General features: G+C 42.6%; 2 protein-coding genes across 2 annotated transcripts in view; both read right to left on the reverse strand.

The window, feature by feature from the left end:
- Window positions 1–5,526: 5,526 nt before the first annotated feature.
- Window positions 5,527–6,879, reverse strand: pou3f2b (POU class 3 homeobox 2b). The gene is given in 3 exon segments (XM_071902451.1): window positions 5,527–6,732; window positions 6,734–6,795; window positions 6,798–6,879. Coding segments are annotated over 3 exon segments (1,302 nt in total). The 5' UTR covers window positions 6,832–6,879.
- Window positions 6,880–8,848: 1,969 nt separating this feature from the next.
- The window catches only part of LOC139914223 (endoprotease bli-like), a 149,352-nt gene continuing 140,987 nt past the window's right edge, over window positions 8,849–17,213 (reverse strand). The window contains exons 18-19 of the mRNA XM_071902488.2: window positions 15,066–15,236; window positions 8,849–8,983 (exon numbers count right to left, since the gene is read on the reverse strand). Coding sequence (XP_071758589.2) covers window positions 8,849–8,983; window positions 15,066–15,236 — 306 coding nt within the window. The remainder of the gene's footprint in view (window positions 8,984–15,065; window positions 15,237–17,213) is intronic.

A 17,213-nucleotide genomic window follows, 5' to 3' on the forward strand; every position in this document is an offset into this window, starting at 1 on the left:
TAACAAACCATTATAGAAGATATTTTGTTCAGATCGCTCAAGCAAACCCAGGCCTTATAGACCAGAGCTTCCCAAACTTTTTCATGTCAAGGCCCCTTAAATAGATCCACATCACACCACGGACCCTCATTTGATAAGATTGTCTCCTAAGAAGCTCATAATCCTAAGAAGGTCTTTTTTTTTGTTAGATATGATTTGGTGTAGAATTGAATAAATGTCTGTACTGTAGGAGGGGAGATAACAGTGTGAGAGTGAAACCTCTGATCAGAATAGTTTTTCATACACTTTCTCATTGCAGTAACTTACAGGGAGTGAAATAATAGTGAAACTGAATTATTCTGCATTTTGGACTCCACTTTGGAGCCTTCTGCCATAGACTATATACACTAAAAACAGACTAGGCGTCCCAACAAGACAGCCAGGACGCACCCTTGGGTCATGCTGCTGTCGCTAGATGGCGCTAGAGCACCGACTATCCCCTGCACAGCTCAGCACCACAACAGTGTTTTTTTCTTCTCTGGGAGCCTAATGGGAAATTTCAAGTCACCTAAATAAAAAGGAAGGTGTAATTAACGCGACGCGCTATTAATTGCATCTGCTAGAGAGCGGATGAAGGGCACAAGGGCGTACTTTTTGATTATTGGGTTCCACAAAGTCTTCTTCAGAGATCAGAGAGGGGTTTATTTCAGGGTGTTATTTCATGCCAGGCATCCAAATGGCAGGTCAAACGGCCGTGATGATGCAGAGAAGGCCATTTTTTTCCTCTGCATCAACCCCAGTACAGCATGTGAAATTGATGTTACTACCTCCCTAACGAAGAGCAACTAGAAATCCTATAATACATTTCAGAAGGATGCTGTGAACTGTGTGTAGCCTAATATGCTGCAGCAATAAATTAGGAATATTGCCGTAGGAGGTAAAAAACAAAACAAAAACATAAAGTACTAAATGTTACTATAAACTCACTATAGAGTACCGCAGTCCCTAGGAATATTATAGTGATTTTTCATGAGGGAAAGATGATTTCACATTTTAAGATCATCAAACATTTTGATATCTATGTGGTTTTTTTTTTTTTTGTTTGTTTTGGTTTTTTTTGCTCACAAAAAGAATTGCAACTGTAACTAGAGGCCTGGCCAGACAATCACACTGTAAGTCCCTGAAGAAACATTACAGTGATTTATTAATCGCCAATAGTAACCAGCCTGGAGTCTTATATTAAGACGGCTGATGTGTTTCTGTTTATTCTCTCAATCCTGTGGAAAAATAAGAAATAAAGGAGCTCACTGCTTTGAGCGTGTGTTTGATCAGGTGGATCGGTCAACACGCCATCAATAGGCGATCAGCTATTGATCCCCTATTGATCCCTCTGTGCCTATTGCTGAGGCGGTGGCATAATCTCACTTCAGCTCATCCGTATCCTTTCACACCCAGCACTGTTATCAACCTTATCAAATTGAGAATGGCAAGGATGTCGACTGAAATGGAGATAAGATGAGTCCGATTAAAATTAATATTATGAGAACCACTGAGGGCAACACATTTTTTTGCAAACATGAAGTGGCAGGAAAATACCAACAAACTACATTTTGGCTGAGAGCTTTAAATGGCAAACCCTTGCGAAAAATAACTATAGTAATCCTATAATACATTTTAGAAGGATGCTAATAAAAATATCACAGCAAAACTGTAGTTCCTGTAGGAATAGCCTATTATAGGAATATTACAGTGATACCACAGGGAATTAAAAAAAATACCATAAAGCACGACAGGATCACTGTAAACTCACTATTGAATACCACAAGCACACTATGAGTCCCTATAGGAATATTATAGGGAATCGTCATCAGGGGCATCAGGGCGTCTTTTACCCATTGATCCGGGACTGTCTTTGAAGGGGGGGTGGGGAGGGGAGGGGTGTGAAAACAGCAGTATGGTGATGAATGCTATGAATATCCTCTGGGTAGGTTATGTTGAAAAAGCAACACTAATTTGACTCCCACGACCTGTGCCATGATGTGTTCAATGTCCGGATGGATTTATTGACCTTCAGTTTAAAGGGGTCCATCTCTTTAGTCCGAGTGACCCGGGATATATAGCCGAGAAGGGACAAAACAGTGCAAGCTGTTGTCTTTTGACCTCGTGGGGCCATAAAATATAAAACTGCGTGTTCTTGCCTTGGACAACACTAAACAGGCTTCTTAGTGAAAGAACAGATAAAAGAGTGGCCTATGTAAAACTGTTGTTTTACCCGTCAGGGCTTCCCAAACATCTCCATGTCAATGTCCCCTAAATAGATACACATTAGACCTCAGAGCCCATAGCCTACTTGATACGATTTTGTCCCGAGGAAACCCATCTGAGAGGATTTTTGTAGGCTAGTTGGTTATTATTGAGAATAACATAACTGTTTATACTGTAGGTGTGGAGGTAATATAGGGAAAGTGAAACCTCTGATCAGAATAGACATATAGAACAAATTCTCACTGCCTTAACTTCAAATAAAATTACACTGAAATCAAACTGTTTCTCATTTGGCATGTTCGACCCCCTGCAACCCTCCTTAGGACCTCTGGTGGCCCCCGGACCCCACTTTGGGAACCCCTAGTTTAACCTATGGATGGAGGCTGTAGTTTCCCAGCCAATCCCAATCCTCTAAAAGCAGCCTGAGGCTGAACAACACATCATCTGCCCACAATCTCTCCTTCATCAACCATGATTTTCCTTCAACCATTCATTTCCCCAAAACAAATGGGCTAAAACCAAGAAGCAGATTTTTAAACAATATGACTGTCAAAGAGATAACATGAGCTCGGTTACACTATAACAGCGGTTTGGCTTGCTTAATAAAAAATACATTTAGCCTCGACGTTGGAAAAAAGCTTTTTAATATCAACCCCATTATTTAAAAATGTGCAAGTCCTTTGTTCATGTGTCAAGTGATGAAATACCTAAACATATTTCTATCACCTCTGCTTTATCTACCCCAAGTCCATCCAGTGAATATGACATAGCCTATAACCAAAAAAACAAACAAACAAAACAAAATAAAAAAAAAAATAAAATAAAAAGGATTGGTTTAACAAGCAAACAAAACAAAAAACAACAACAAGAAAACAGCGTCGGATTGCTACAGGTCTACATCCCACAACTTGAATTCCAGTGAATTATGAGTCTGATCGATTAATTAAAGCTACTGACAAAATATTTCAATGTCATGATCGCGTCTGCTTGTTGTTTTCTACAGGAGGAAATATATATTTTTTTTTTTCAGGAAAAGCTGCTTCCAAATGAGAGGAAAGATCAAGTCCCTGGATATCTGTGTTTGCATAAAACAAAACAAAGCTACGGAGAAAAGATGTATATACATTTAGCTGTGACGGTCCAGGCTATGGCAATCCCGCTGAAAGAAAAAATAAAAATATGTCTCTCCACCCTAATACCCCAAAAGCCTTCTCGATGCCATTTTATATATATCGTACTTTGTGTCATCTATAAAAGTCATCATAGAATAAATTACAATCTCAATAACAAAACTAAAAAATAAAATAAAAAAAAGTCTACGAGCAATTTCCCCAGTAATAATAAAGCAATATAGACCAAGATGAACAAAATGGCTGAAATGAAATGCTTGGCAAGGATCACAAACAAATAATAAAAAATAACAGCTTGGGAATAATAATGATAATAATAATAATAATGATAATAATAATAATAATAATAATAATAATAATAATAATAATAATAATAATAATAATTTTGATCATATGCTGTAGTGTTTGGAATGTTGAGAAAAATGTGTTTTGGAAAGAAATTTTATGGCCTTGATATTTATAATCAAATTGATCATGTTTATACTATAGGTTATCACCTTTTTTAGCCTTTCTGGGCCTGATTCATTTGTGGACAATCCTCTAAAACAGTATTATCGATTAATTTGAATTCAGTCCTTAAAGCACAGGCTATATTTTGATTGGACAAAACAAAATAATGTAATGTCAGAGAGGACATCGCTGAGCCAAATGACAATACAGTAGTCTATAGGCAATGTAAAACAAATTCAATTGAATTCACATTAATGAAAAAATCCTTGGAATCGAAATGAAACGCGCCACAAAAACTATTACACCGCAAACGAGCATATTTTCGGCGACAAATAAACGTTAAATATTATAGAAATACAAGGCAGTAGGCTGTTGAATAAAATTGGGTTCAAAATAAAATAAAACAAAATAAAAAAAAAAAAACTAAACCAATACCTGTTTTGTTTTGAAAACATCAATCCAAAAAGTGCCCCAGTGAAGAAAAAAGGGATGAAGCCATGACTGTTAAAGTTATACAATATTTACAAAAGTGGATCCAAACGTTCAGTGAGAGTTGGTGACATATATATATAGATATCTATATATATATCTATAGCCCATCCTGTAGGGAAAAAGTGCCAGATAATCCAATCCATCGCCACGGAGCCCTTCCTGGACCTGGAGAGGCTTTTTTGAGGGGGAAAAACCCACAAATTAACGCTTTTTCTGAAAATATAATTGACTTTTTGTTTATATTGATGGTTGTTTGCCGTATGATGATTACCAACTGGAGGTCATAGTTTACCCACTTTTTATTTACCACCACATCACTGCCCACCAGGCCAATCTAATGCCATTATTTTAACCACTGAGCTGCACTGAAATGTCATAATAATAATTATAATAATAATCTGTGTTTGTTTTCATAACTAAATCCTGACCTTAATCATCAAAGAATAAATAACAATTGAATGGCCTGCAGTATCCTACCAGTGCAACACTGAATTTCAATGCAAACCGGGCTTTCTGTCTCGCCTGACTGACAGATGGGACTCAAACCCCCCTCAAATGGCTCAGGCGATGCTCACCCTCAGCTGGACTCCACTGGACTGGGATGCAGCCTTATTACTGGTGTCCAGTTTAGTCCATTAATGCAGCTCCTTTGACACCCCCCACCACCACCACTTCCATCCCCTCTCCGCCCCCCCTCCCCACCGTTGGACGCACACTTTATAGCTACAAAACCAAACGCCGTGGGTATTTTTTACGCATGGGGGAAAATGTGTTGGATTTGATATAAAAAGTGGCGAATGTAAACCATTCAGCTAAGAACCTCGAAGCTTTTAGTTTTAAACCAGGATCCCCCCCCTCCTCCTCCTCTTTTTTTTTCGTCAAGTATAATTTCAATACACAATAGGGGCTACACCTTGAAACTGCGTCGACTTGAGTCACAGTGCTGGGCATGTATCCTCGGAGAACATAACACAGGCTTACTGTATGTTTCCTTTTGCTCTTGGAGAGGAAAGAAATGTCCTTTTCCCTCCTCTCACTCATTCGGTTTTTCAAAGATATTCACTGCAGATATTGTGTAAGTACTCACTGCCATCTATTATACATAAAACACCCACTATATCGTTTCATAGTCCAGTGATTTATATATAACCTTGGGGATAAATAAAAATGGAAAAACAAGTCCCGGAACGGAGGAGCGGTCCGGCAGAGTTCATTGGACCGGGGTCTGGACCCCGTGGTGCGGCGGCGTGTCCCCGTACACATCCTCGGTCCCCGGCAGCGCTCCTCCGGGAGGGGTCATGCGTTTCTCCTTCTGTCTCCTGTTACAAAACCAAACCCTCACCACTTCTTTCTCCAGCTGCAGACTGTCCGCCAGGCTGGTAATTTCCGACGCTGCCGGTTTAGGGCACTTCAAAAAATGGCTCTCCAAAGCCCCTTTTACGCTTACCTCGATGGAGGTCCGTTTTTTCCTTTTCCTCCCCTGCGCCGCGATTTTGTCCAGGCTGGTCGGGCTGCCCGAGGTGGAGTCCGCCTCCTCCAGCCACTTGTTCAACAGAGGCTTCAGCTTGCACATGTTTTTGAAGCTGAGCTGCAGGGCCTCGAACCTGCAAATGGTGGTTTGGGAAAACACATTTCCGTACAGGGTCCCCAGGGCGAGTCCCACGTCCGCCTGCGTGAAGCCCAGCTTGATCCTCCGCTGCTTGAACTGCTTGGCGAACTGCTCCAGGTCGTCCGAGGTCGGCGTGTCCTCGTCCGAGTGGTCGTGGTGGCTCTGCGGCTGGTGCTGGTGCTGGGACGGGGGGTGGCCGTGGTCGCTGAGGTGCGGGCTGTGGTGGTCGTCGTGACTGTCTCTTAGGTTGTGGTGGTGCATCCCCTGCCCGCTGCCCGGGATCAGCCCGTTCACGCTGAAGCCCGGCTGGGAGTAAATAAGGCTTTGGCCGTTCGTCGTCGCCATGCTCGGTATGTGCGCCGCGGTGGTGGTCCTCCACGCCCGGCCGTCGTGGTGGTTCCCGTGCGACTGGTGCACCAGGTGGGGCGGCCGCGACTGGTGCTGCAGGTTGCTGCTGGAGTTGTGCATCTCGTCCCGGGCGCTCTGCACCGCGGGTTTGATGTCCTGCTCCGCGCCGAGCGGGCTGGAGGACCACGGGGCTGCCTCTCCGTGGGACAGCGCCGTGATCCACTGGTGCGCGTGGCTGAGCGGGTGGCTGTTGCTCTGCAGCGGGTAGTCGCTCTGCAACAGGCTCTGCGCGTCCCGGTACGCCGTGGCTTGCTGCATGCTGCCGGGCTCCGAGTGCACGATGGATGCGCTGGAGGTGAGGATGTTGTAGTGGTTAGACGCTGCGGTCGCCATGACTCTCGGAGCCGGACTGGTCGCTCTTATTAAAGGAACCTCGCATTTGACAGATCCTCTCCTGCCCACAGGCGGCTCCCAGGCGCTCTGCCAAGTGGACGCCGAGGCGCACCTGGACTCCGCCCCGCCCCCGCCGCTCATTGGGCACGAACGGATGATGGACATGGTTGCTAAGGGCAACGGCCCGCCGATTGGCTGCCGGAAAGTCTCAACAAACACTACCCTCTTTGTTGGAGAAGTGCGAGTTGAGGCTCCCGTGGAAGCGGAGAGCCGGAGTGCAGCATGGAGAGACGGAGCACCGGGATCAGCAGTGCAACTGTAAGATGGAGTTGATTTACTTTGATAATATGCTACCAAGGTTTAGGCTACATGGATAGTTCCACCATGAGACCAGGATTCCCTGTATTGGGAAGATTAATGCAAAAATAGCTCTGATATTGTGATGTTTAATATGTTTATTGAGGTATGAAATTTGAGAAGGAATTGTTACAGATTGATTGTATTTCTACAGACATATGTGATATTAAATGTTGTTGTTACGGACAAGTGTGTGCAACATCATATTTTGACCTCGAACTTGTAGCCTAGGTAATGCAAACTTTTTTTCTTACATCAAATATGGAGTTTGATGTCATTTCAGATAGACATATATTGTATTGATTAATGCAAAACTTTAAATAGATTATATTAGAAAGAAAAGGCGTTTGGTGTGGATTTGTGGCAGTGTTGCAATATTGCAATATTGTTGAAGCTTTGCGTTGGTGTATGCATGGAAATACGTTTGTGTCATTTGTGCCCTGATAAGTGTGTGTGTGTGTATAAATGAAAGATATCGATATGGTATACTTTATCAAAGTCATGACAGGCTGTATTTCTGAGTATTAATCAAACATTCGTTAAAAGTTTGCATAATGTACAGCTGAGCCTTGACATTCAACAGCGACAAAATGTGAAAATAATTCTCTTCAGTGTCAGAGATAGTTAAAATTAGGATTAAATATCAAACTTGTAAGATAATGAAGATATATAGTTGTTATAAAATCAACAAAGGCTAAAATAAATGGAGATAAAACGCCTACTGTCCCACAAAGTTCACTGATAAATGTCAGTGTTTTTACCTGTAAAGCATGGTGTATTGTAGGTGAAATTCACTATCTCTATCTATCTATCTATCTATCTATCTATCTATCTATCTATCTATCTATCTATCTATCTATTGACTTTTGAAATGATAAGAAAATCACAGGCAAAACTGTAATAGAAATTAGATTTTACTAAGCTGAAGTAGTTTTCAGCCTTCTTTTTTCTGAGGCAGTCCCTCAGTATTGAATATTGAAAGACATGAATAATTCCTAATGCCTATATGCTATTAGGGAGCTCTTTGGTCAAGAAATATCTCTAGAGTTTCTTCTCTAAATGTTGAACATTTCTTAGAACCCTCGAATGCAAGATGAAATGAAGAGTCTGTTTCCAAATTGAGATATCCACCATTTGAACGGCCTCCTTTTCTGTCCATATGACTGCTGGCATCAAAGTAAAGCCCATTATGAGTTACTATTAAAGTTATGAGTCATCTTAAGACCATCGCTTACAAAAGCTGTGCTATTAACGACAGAGTCATCTGCAATTTTAGAAATATTGACTGATGAATTTCAGGTAGTAAATTTTTTGTTCAATGAAGCCCTTCAAATGTAGACAGATGCAAAGTTATATCGTGGCTTGAAAACTTTTAATAGCTTATAAAGTAACAAAATCCATATTTGCGTCCAACTAGGCTATAAAGTGAATTAACAAGGCCCACCTTGGTAGAACTGACTACACACTGAAAAAGGAAAGTTTTTGGGTTAAGGTTGTGGTTCTATATAGAGCTGCGATGACTTAAAAGGACTGTTTGATTTGTTCAAATAAAAATAACCCAATGTGGTTACTAAAAAGTTCCTTTAATACTTCTGGTTTGGAGCATTTCATACATTCATAAATGGTTCTTTACAGCACCATAAAGGTTCTATATGGAACCATTTGAGCACGATGCTACAATGAACCTTTCTAGGGTTCTTTAACCAAAAGGGGTTCTGCTAAGGTACAAGCCTAAAGCCTAACCATTTTTGTGAAGAGTGTATAAACTCTTCTCTGGCTGCTCATCATCCAGTAAAGTGAGGACAGGCAGAAGTGAAGAGGCAGATTAAGGCCAGTTCTCGGGCCTCCAGTCCGGGGCAGGGAGGGCAGGCTTGCAGCCCGTCCCAGCTGCCGTCCCCTCGGTGTCGGCTTCGGGGACCAGGACTTTGTCCAGAGAGGGGACATTCCTGGCCGACCGCTGCTGGTTGCCATAGGGAGAGGTAAATGAAACAACAGCAGTCGCGTCACAGCTCCTCTGCACCCCCCCCTGTTCCTGGAGTATCTAAAGGCCTCTATTTAGAGAGGCCCTCTGCTGGGACAAAGCCTGCGCAGGGATAAAGGGAGGGAGGAGTAAAAGGAGCACAGGGCCCTGGGAGGGAGAGAGGGGTAGAAAAACAGCAGAAGATGAGAGAGAGAGAGAGAGAGAGAGAGAGATTAGAAAGCCTATGCCTGTCCTTAAAGCCCCTTCTTCACTCTCCAGTAAGCTATAGCAGACTGTGTGAAGAAAATTACAAACAAAACTGTAAAAAATACTTACTTAGCTGAAGTAGGTTTCATACTTCTAACTTCGGAGGCAATCCTTCAATATTGAATATTGGAAGACATGAATAATTCCTATTGTATATATGCTATCAGGCAGCACTTTTGTTCCTCTATGGCCTATAACGTTGCAATCCACCTTATAAATAAAGTAATACATCCTGGCCACAAATTAAACTCATCAATCAGTGAAGACAGTTTCAATAACTTTTAAATTCTAAACTACCCAAATTACTGAAACTAATATTAAATACTTTATTAAATCAGTTGGACCCAGCAAGGTAATAACTACAAGGTAATAAAAAAAGCAATTTCAAACAAACATTTTCAGACCAAAACCATCTGTGTCATACATAGTTTTTGTACAGTGAACACAGAAAAATAGACTCGATATTGAATATGCACACTCACAAATCATTCTTAGCGAGCTTAATTTATTCAAAAGGTTCACAGAAGGACAAATGTCACGTGCATAGATTGAGGCCATGAGCAACACATGTGGTTATAACCAGCGGCCAGTGCTTATTACAAGGAGAACATTAGAAAAATGTACTCAGTTTTTATGTGACTTTGACCGGATTTTGTCTGTACACACTGTTGCATGTTGCTGTTCTCTAACTTCTCTGGTTGTATCGACGCTGCTTTCTTGGCCAGGTCTGCCTTAATAGCTGCTTCACCTCTAATGGGACTAACCTGGTTAAATAAAATAAAAATAAAATACGTACTTATCTTTAAATAAATTGAAGACTTTCAACTTTAATATTGCATCAATCCATTTTCTTAACCTTAATCCTCTAATATAACTCATTTAATAGGCTAATAATCTTTTATGGATGTGAATACAACTAGACCTTCAGTGCACAAGGCCGTCAGGATTTCAGTCATATGAGGAAAAGTTTCCAGGCACGGCTCAGTAATTCATTCTGGTAATATTGAACATTATTGTGGCGTAACGTTGAAATCGGCCAAATCAAAAGAACATTGTGGTAATTAGGCTGTAATTCAAGGAATTACCACATCGCCACACAGGCTTAAATAGTCGTGTTGGGAGAAACGCAAAGCACATTATTTTAATGGTGTAATATGCAAACTATGGCTCGTTTCAATTACATGGCTTAACAATGTATAAATGATGCGAGCCTTGTTATTTGGACTGCAGGGCCCTCAGTTATTCATTCACTCGCAGGGGCCAATGTTAGGGGCCACGGCGCCTCGTCTTATACAGTAAAACCCATCGCGGAGCTCCAAGGGCCGCTGCCAAACTGCATTTAAGGGAATAAAAATGAACGGCAGAGAATGTGAGCGTTAAATTAACAGTAGGATAATTATATGACCCGCATGCTGTAAAGATTCAATTTCTAACGCTCTAATTAGGCGACTGTCTCCCCATACATCAGCTCATATCCCTCTGCCAATTTCTCACCAGAAACCGTCCTGTGAGCGGAAATAATTACATTTTATTAAGACACGGCTCGTGTAATGAAAAATCAAACGACGGGCTGGTTAAAGATGCGATGTTTTTAAATCTTCGATTGTTCCCCACACAGTCCATTTACTCCCATTTAAAGGCTAGGGCAGTTAGGCCCAAACTGAAGGGAAGAAGCTTTCTGTATCATTACCAGTGGCTACACTATTGTCTCTGACTAATGTATTATTCCAAATGTGTTATTCCATATAATTCACTGTCCACTGTCTACTGTAGGAATAAGCTGCAGTAGGGCAATGCAGGCTTATAGCCTCCACCCTTATGAAAACGAACTATAGTAAACCTATAATAGGCTATACATTTTAGAAGGATACTATACAAATAGGCTTAATAGCGAAACTGTAAGTCCCTTTTGGAATAATATCGGGATGTTACAGAAATGGGCTATTACAGTGATAACATAGGACATAAAAATACCATATATGGTACCATAATATAGCACTATAAGAATACTGTAGGAATATTATAGTGATACCATAGGAGATAAAAATACCAGAAAGCATGATACAGTCACCTTTAACTCAGTACTCGTACCATAAGAATATTATAGGAATATTATAGTGATACTATAGGGGATAAAAATACAATAAAGTACAAAAAGATTATTATAAACTCACTATTTAGTACCACAGACACTGTATGTCGTTATAGAAATATTAGTGATACCATAGAAGATTAAAAAAAAATAGCCTACCATAAAGTATGATAACATCACTATAAACCGACTATTACACACTATAAGTCCCTGTAGGAATATTATAGGGATATTATAGTGATTATTTGTTAGGGAATTATTTCTATGCTTGGCATCTACCACCTACATTTGACTGGTGTGACTTGCTGATGCAGATACAAATTAAAAACAACCAAATTGATGCCCTGCAATATGTCAGGATGAAGCTTTGAAACAGAAACAGCCTACTTTTAATACAGAAGTAGTAATAAGTAATATCCTGGGTTATAACATGATAACTTACATTGTTACACTGTGAACTCACATTATGAACTGTAGAGGGAAAAACAAGTAAGATTTTCCAATCAAATACAGAGGCAGTGCATCATTTCATTATTTGCCTTTGCACTTGGCTGGTTTGTTGCAAAGTAATAACAGAGATGTCATGTTTTCAAGGTTTTTATTTCAGATTCAGTTATCCATTAGTTCTTGCTAAGGCCTGCTGCAAGTCTTACATAACGCCAAGCATGGCCTGCCCACGCCTTTCATCCCTACTGTAATTGTTGTGTGCATCAAAAAGAGGGAGACTGACAGGCTGTATGGCAGGATTAATACAGTGGGAGAGTGACGACATACTGAGCAGGGAGGGAGGAACGAGAGAGAGAGAGAGAGAGAGAGAGCCAGAGAGAGACTGAGATATGGGGTGAGAATGAGAAGAATGAGAGCAAAGTAGAAGGGGACAAAAAGTGGGGAGAGAGTTAACGAGAGAGAGAGCATTAATTGTATGCATTGTGCCGGGGCTCTTTTACCGAGTGTGGCTGTCGAGGTGCGGGCAGTAACCCCTCCAACAGCCCGGCGTGATCTGAGCCAGCTCTCAGACTGCTGTATTCCAATGCAATTAGGCCACTCAAAGGCCTGCTTAAAGCTGCACCCTCCCCGCACCCCCGCCCCCCACCCCCTTCAGAAAGCAACAGCCCCGGTGGGTCCCCTCCATTGTAGCGGGGAGGTGTATTCTGTCCCTCTTTGAGGCTCTGGATGAAGAGACCACCCCAGTGAGCAGAAAAAAAAGGGAGGATTACCTCTCTTTCTCTGTCTCTTTCCCCTCTGTCTTTCTCTTTCTCTCTCTCTCTCTCCCTCTCTCTCTGTCTCTGTGTACTGGTTTGGGAGTTCACCTATAAAGGCTGCGGTCTCCTCTATCAACACAGGCAGGCATGGGAGCCGGGCTTTGGTCAGATCCTCTGGAGAGGCTGAACTTGGGATGTTTTTTGCAGGGGGGAAATAGAAGAAGAGCAATGAGCCATTCCTGTGATGGATGTCGTCACAGGACTGGTTTAGCCATATCACTTTCCTTTTCCTCTTTCATTATTCATGCAGTCATATATCTCAACAAGTGGCGTGGGGCGTGTAGCTCACTAGCTCATCCCCATTGGCACCAGTGCCGCAGCCCCAGTCCCCACCGTATGCTGTATTAAAAGAAAGCTCTTCACGATAGCGGAGTTCTCTTGGCTGGGTTTCAACGTGTCTCATTCCCCAGAAAGCATTTAAAGCAGATTACCAACCTAACGCTACACCTCCCCAATAAGAGAAGAGAAGGGGGGGAAAAAAAGCTGGCACATTAACACCTGCAATACTACTCAATGGCATCAACAGATTAACGAGGTAATCCACACAATGAGGTCTTTGATTCGTGTGGTTTGGCAGGCAATAATGCCAGGCATAATGCACGCTGTTATTTCATACCGTCCCAGCACGCGAAAACCTGGCAGAAGCCATTCCCTTTTGAATTTTTTTTATTTTTTTTATTTATTTATTTTTTTGCGTCAGATGAGCTTTTGAAGAATTTGAACACGCGCATCTGGTATATTTTGCTGTTCCTTGTCAGAGAAATAACCTGTTGGCTGCTCCTATAGCGCATGTGAAGGGAGAGGGGAAGGAATCACAGGCTTTCCCTGGTTTCTGAAGGCTGACTAAACAGCAGGGCTGAGGAGCTTTCCCTCGTCCTTCCCCCTTCTTTCTGCATAAGGACGTGCGTATAGGATAAGTGTGTGTATGTGTGTGTGTGAGATAGATCTCACGGTCCCATCGCTCATGTGCGGCTCGATTAGCCCCACGTGCCTCGTTCGTCAGACGTGGAGGCAGAGCAGATGGCAGGAGACGCACCGTGTTACCATGCTGCGGCACTATGTAACGCTGTTCTAATTGAAACATCAATACTGCCCTGTCAATACACTACCGCTACTTTACAAAACACCACTACCTACAGACCTGCACTTGACTGTGGAACAGCTACGATCACGCTTATATCTTTCGTTCCATATCGAAGAGAGAGGCTTTTGATGTGTGACATCTGGGGTGTTTGGAGTCGCCCGGGCCTCTCCTCCATGCTCAGAGGAATCAAACTTGTTGGTGAAAAGCTTTAGGTTGAACCTGTAATGCCAACAAAATATCCAACATTTTATGTGACGGCATGGTGTTTTCATACCCTAATTTGAATGAAACACACCAGTTGGTTTCCATTTGTATACAGTGTTGTGGCGGCCCAGGGAGCATGCAGAAAAAAAGGAGAGAATTTCCTCTTTAGCGTCTCCGCTGTGGCACATTTTTAATGAATTGATAAAAAGTTGAGGGAGTTCACATGGCTGTGATCAGTAATTTGACGTTATCTGAAATTCAGTGGAGAACAGAGAGAAATTAGGCGGCTAGAAATTAATTTGTTGTTTGTCCAACTCAATGAGGAGTGACACAGCCCTTTAATGAATGGGTAATCCATTTCTTATTGCACTGAGCTGAATTCACCCTTCAATGAAGTGGAAAAAGACAAACATATCTTTCACTAACCTTTGCAACTTCCGAAGGCAAACAGAGAGGGGAACTGGGTGCTGAGAGCTGCTCCTGAAACAATTTGTTTTGAAGAATGATTCATGTGTGTTTGTATGTGTTTCCGTGTGTGTGAGAAAGATTGAGTTTTAAAGCCCGGTTTAAAATCCACAATAAATAACCTCTGCCAACATTGAGGCCACACAGTCAAAATAGTGTACATGCAATTGATTCATGATCAATTGGCTTGCTGCTCTGAGGTAAACAACAGAGCGCACAGTCTCTTTATTTGACCATGGTTCTTATTTGTTACTTCAACTCCCTACCTGCTGCCTATCCTGCGGCCTTCCCTGTACCTTTCCCTGCCTGTCTGCCTTGTTTGCCTCTTTTTCTTGCTGGATCTGAGTAGTCTCTTTAAGTGCGTCTCCTTTATATCCCTGACAACATCTTGGAGAATCTGTGATGGCGAGGGCCGGCTAGCTCCGTCCCCATCGTCCCGGACGGTCCTCGTCTTGCGAGCCTCCATCCCAGCGGCGGGTCTCGATCCCAAGAAGGACCTCGGTACAATATCTGCCCGATGAAACTGTTGGACATAGCATTAATGCGGGATATGAGTGTACGATATGATGGAAAACCTGTTACTGTACATAGACATCGACAGGAATTTTCAATGCAGAAACACATGCTAAAATCAGCCACATGTCCAGTTAGAAAAAGAGGGGTAACAGGCGTTTTGGTGGCCAAACGGGCTGAGGTGCTGCAGCTTACCTGGAAAGCTGTACTGGGCGTCATGGCCTTGTTGAGGGTCCAGCTTTCCCCCGCTCTGTCCCGCAGAGTCCTCCACATCTCCTTCAGCTGGGAACGAATCTCTGCCCCGTTGGTGTCGTCCAGGTCCAAATTGCTCAAATCCAGCAAATGATGCAACTGCTGTTTTGTGTTCTAAAAGGGAGGAAATGTGCACATACAAAAGAGACAATAGGGGAAATAGTCTAGCAGATGATGGAACAGGTGTTTGGTGTAAAAGACAAATATCCCAAAGGTAAAAAAATAACAGGAGAAGTGGGATAGTATAGAAAAGTGGTTCCCGTCTTGCATCCCACAGGAAGATGAAAGATAGTTTCAGGAGCTTGTGAGGTTATTTAATGATTACGATAAGATATGATACAATACAGTACAATACGATACGATACGATATATGGTACGATAGAATACGCTACGCTATGACACAATAGAATATGATACAATACGATACAGTACGATGTGATACAACACGATACAATGCGTTACGATACGACACGATACAATACGATACGGTATGATACAATATGGTACGATGCGATACGATACGATACGATACGATACGATACGGTACGATACGATGCGATGCGATGCGATGCGATGCGATGCGGTACGGTACGGTACGGTACGGTACGGTACGGTACGGTGCGGTGCGGTACGGTACGGTGCGGTGCGGTGCGGTACGGTACGGTGCGGTACGGTGCGGTGCGGTGCGGTGCGGTGCGGTGCGATGCGATGCGATGCGATGCGATGCGGTACGGTACGGTACGGTGCGGTGCGGTGCGGTGCGGTGCGGTGCGATGCGATGCGATGCGATGCGATGCGATGCGATGCGGTACGGTACGGTACGGTACGGTACGGTACGATACGATACGATACGATACGATACGATACGATACGTTGCGATACGATACGATACGATACGATACGATACGATACGATACGTTGCGATACGATACGATACGATACGTTGCGATACGATACGTTTCGATACACTATTAAAAAATGAATTTGAAACCTCAGATTCAAATGTACCCTTACAGTAACTCTTATTTATACCTGCTGGACTACGCTTTGCTCTGGCAAGACTTCTCGACTTCGTCCTTCTGTTGCACTTCACACCAGTGCAAGAGTGGCGACTCATCCTTTTGTCTCTCCCTATGGGTGTTATGTGGCAAAACCGTTTGAGATACACTCACACAGAAGAGACCAGGCCATGAACTGTCCAGAGAAACCCGATTCAGTTTTGTTTTCTCAAGGAAAAAGACAAGGACAAATAGCTGAAATATAAATCAATCAAAAGTGGCTCGGTCCAAGGGAGTGACATTCAGAGTCTGGTTGAGATTTGATCTTGGCTGAAGTTTGCAGCGAGTGTTGACATCTCGGAGTTGTGAGGAATCCTGAGCCGGCAGCATACAGCGGGGTTTCAGTAATACAGTATTTACAAGGCATGAGGAAGTGGGAGCACTGCAACAGACGGCACCGTACGCAGCACTTTCAATTATTTCTCACAGCATTCATGAAAATAGAAGCACAGCAGGGAGTACAGTATGAACGACAAAACTATAAAAAGACATGGAGCGAGAAGAGAACTCCCAAGCTAAAATAAATGGTATCGTATAGTGTTGTTGGTGCAGAGCTGAAAATAGTGTGTGTCTCCAAAATAGCGGAAGTAGAAATAGCATCGCGCGGCGTAGTTGGGGTGAGCAGAGAGGGAGCCGAACCTGAGCATAGATAATTGGAGAGAGGTTGAAGTTTAGATTATACAGCATCATAAACATCAGCTTCTAGATTGAAGTTGGTCCGGTAAACTTGACAATGAGTTTTAAAGTCGTTATGACTTCATGTAAATTAGATGGACAAAAAAGCTTCACATAGGCACATTTACCATTTTCACCCAGGCAGTCAAATGCACACACACACACACACACACACACACACGCACACACGCACACACACAGTTATATCCTTTTGTGCCCTCTAACTCATCACAACAGACACAGATGACAACCAGCTTTTCTTGGAGCTGATCTCTCTCTCCTCCTATAGATGAGAAGCTGTTAGAGAGAGAGAGGGAGAGAGAGAGAGAGAGAGAGAGGCTCACAGACAGAGATGTTT

This window comes from Centroberyx gerrardi, chromosome 12, assembly GCF_048128805.1.
Source record: "Centroberyx gerrardi isolate f3 chromosome 12, fCenGer3.hap1.cur.20231027, whole genome shotgun sequence".
In the NCBI taxonomy this organism is placed as follows: Eukaryota; Metazoa; Chordata; class Actinopteri; order Beryciformes; family Berycidae; genus Centroberyx; species Centroberyx gerrardi.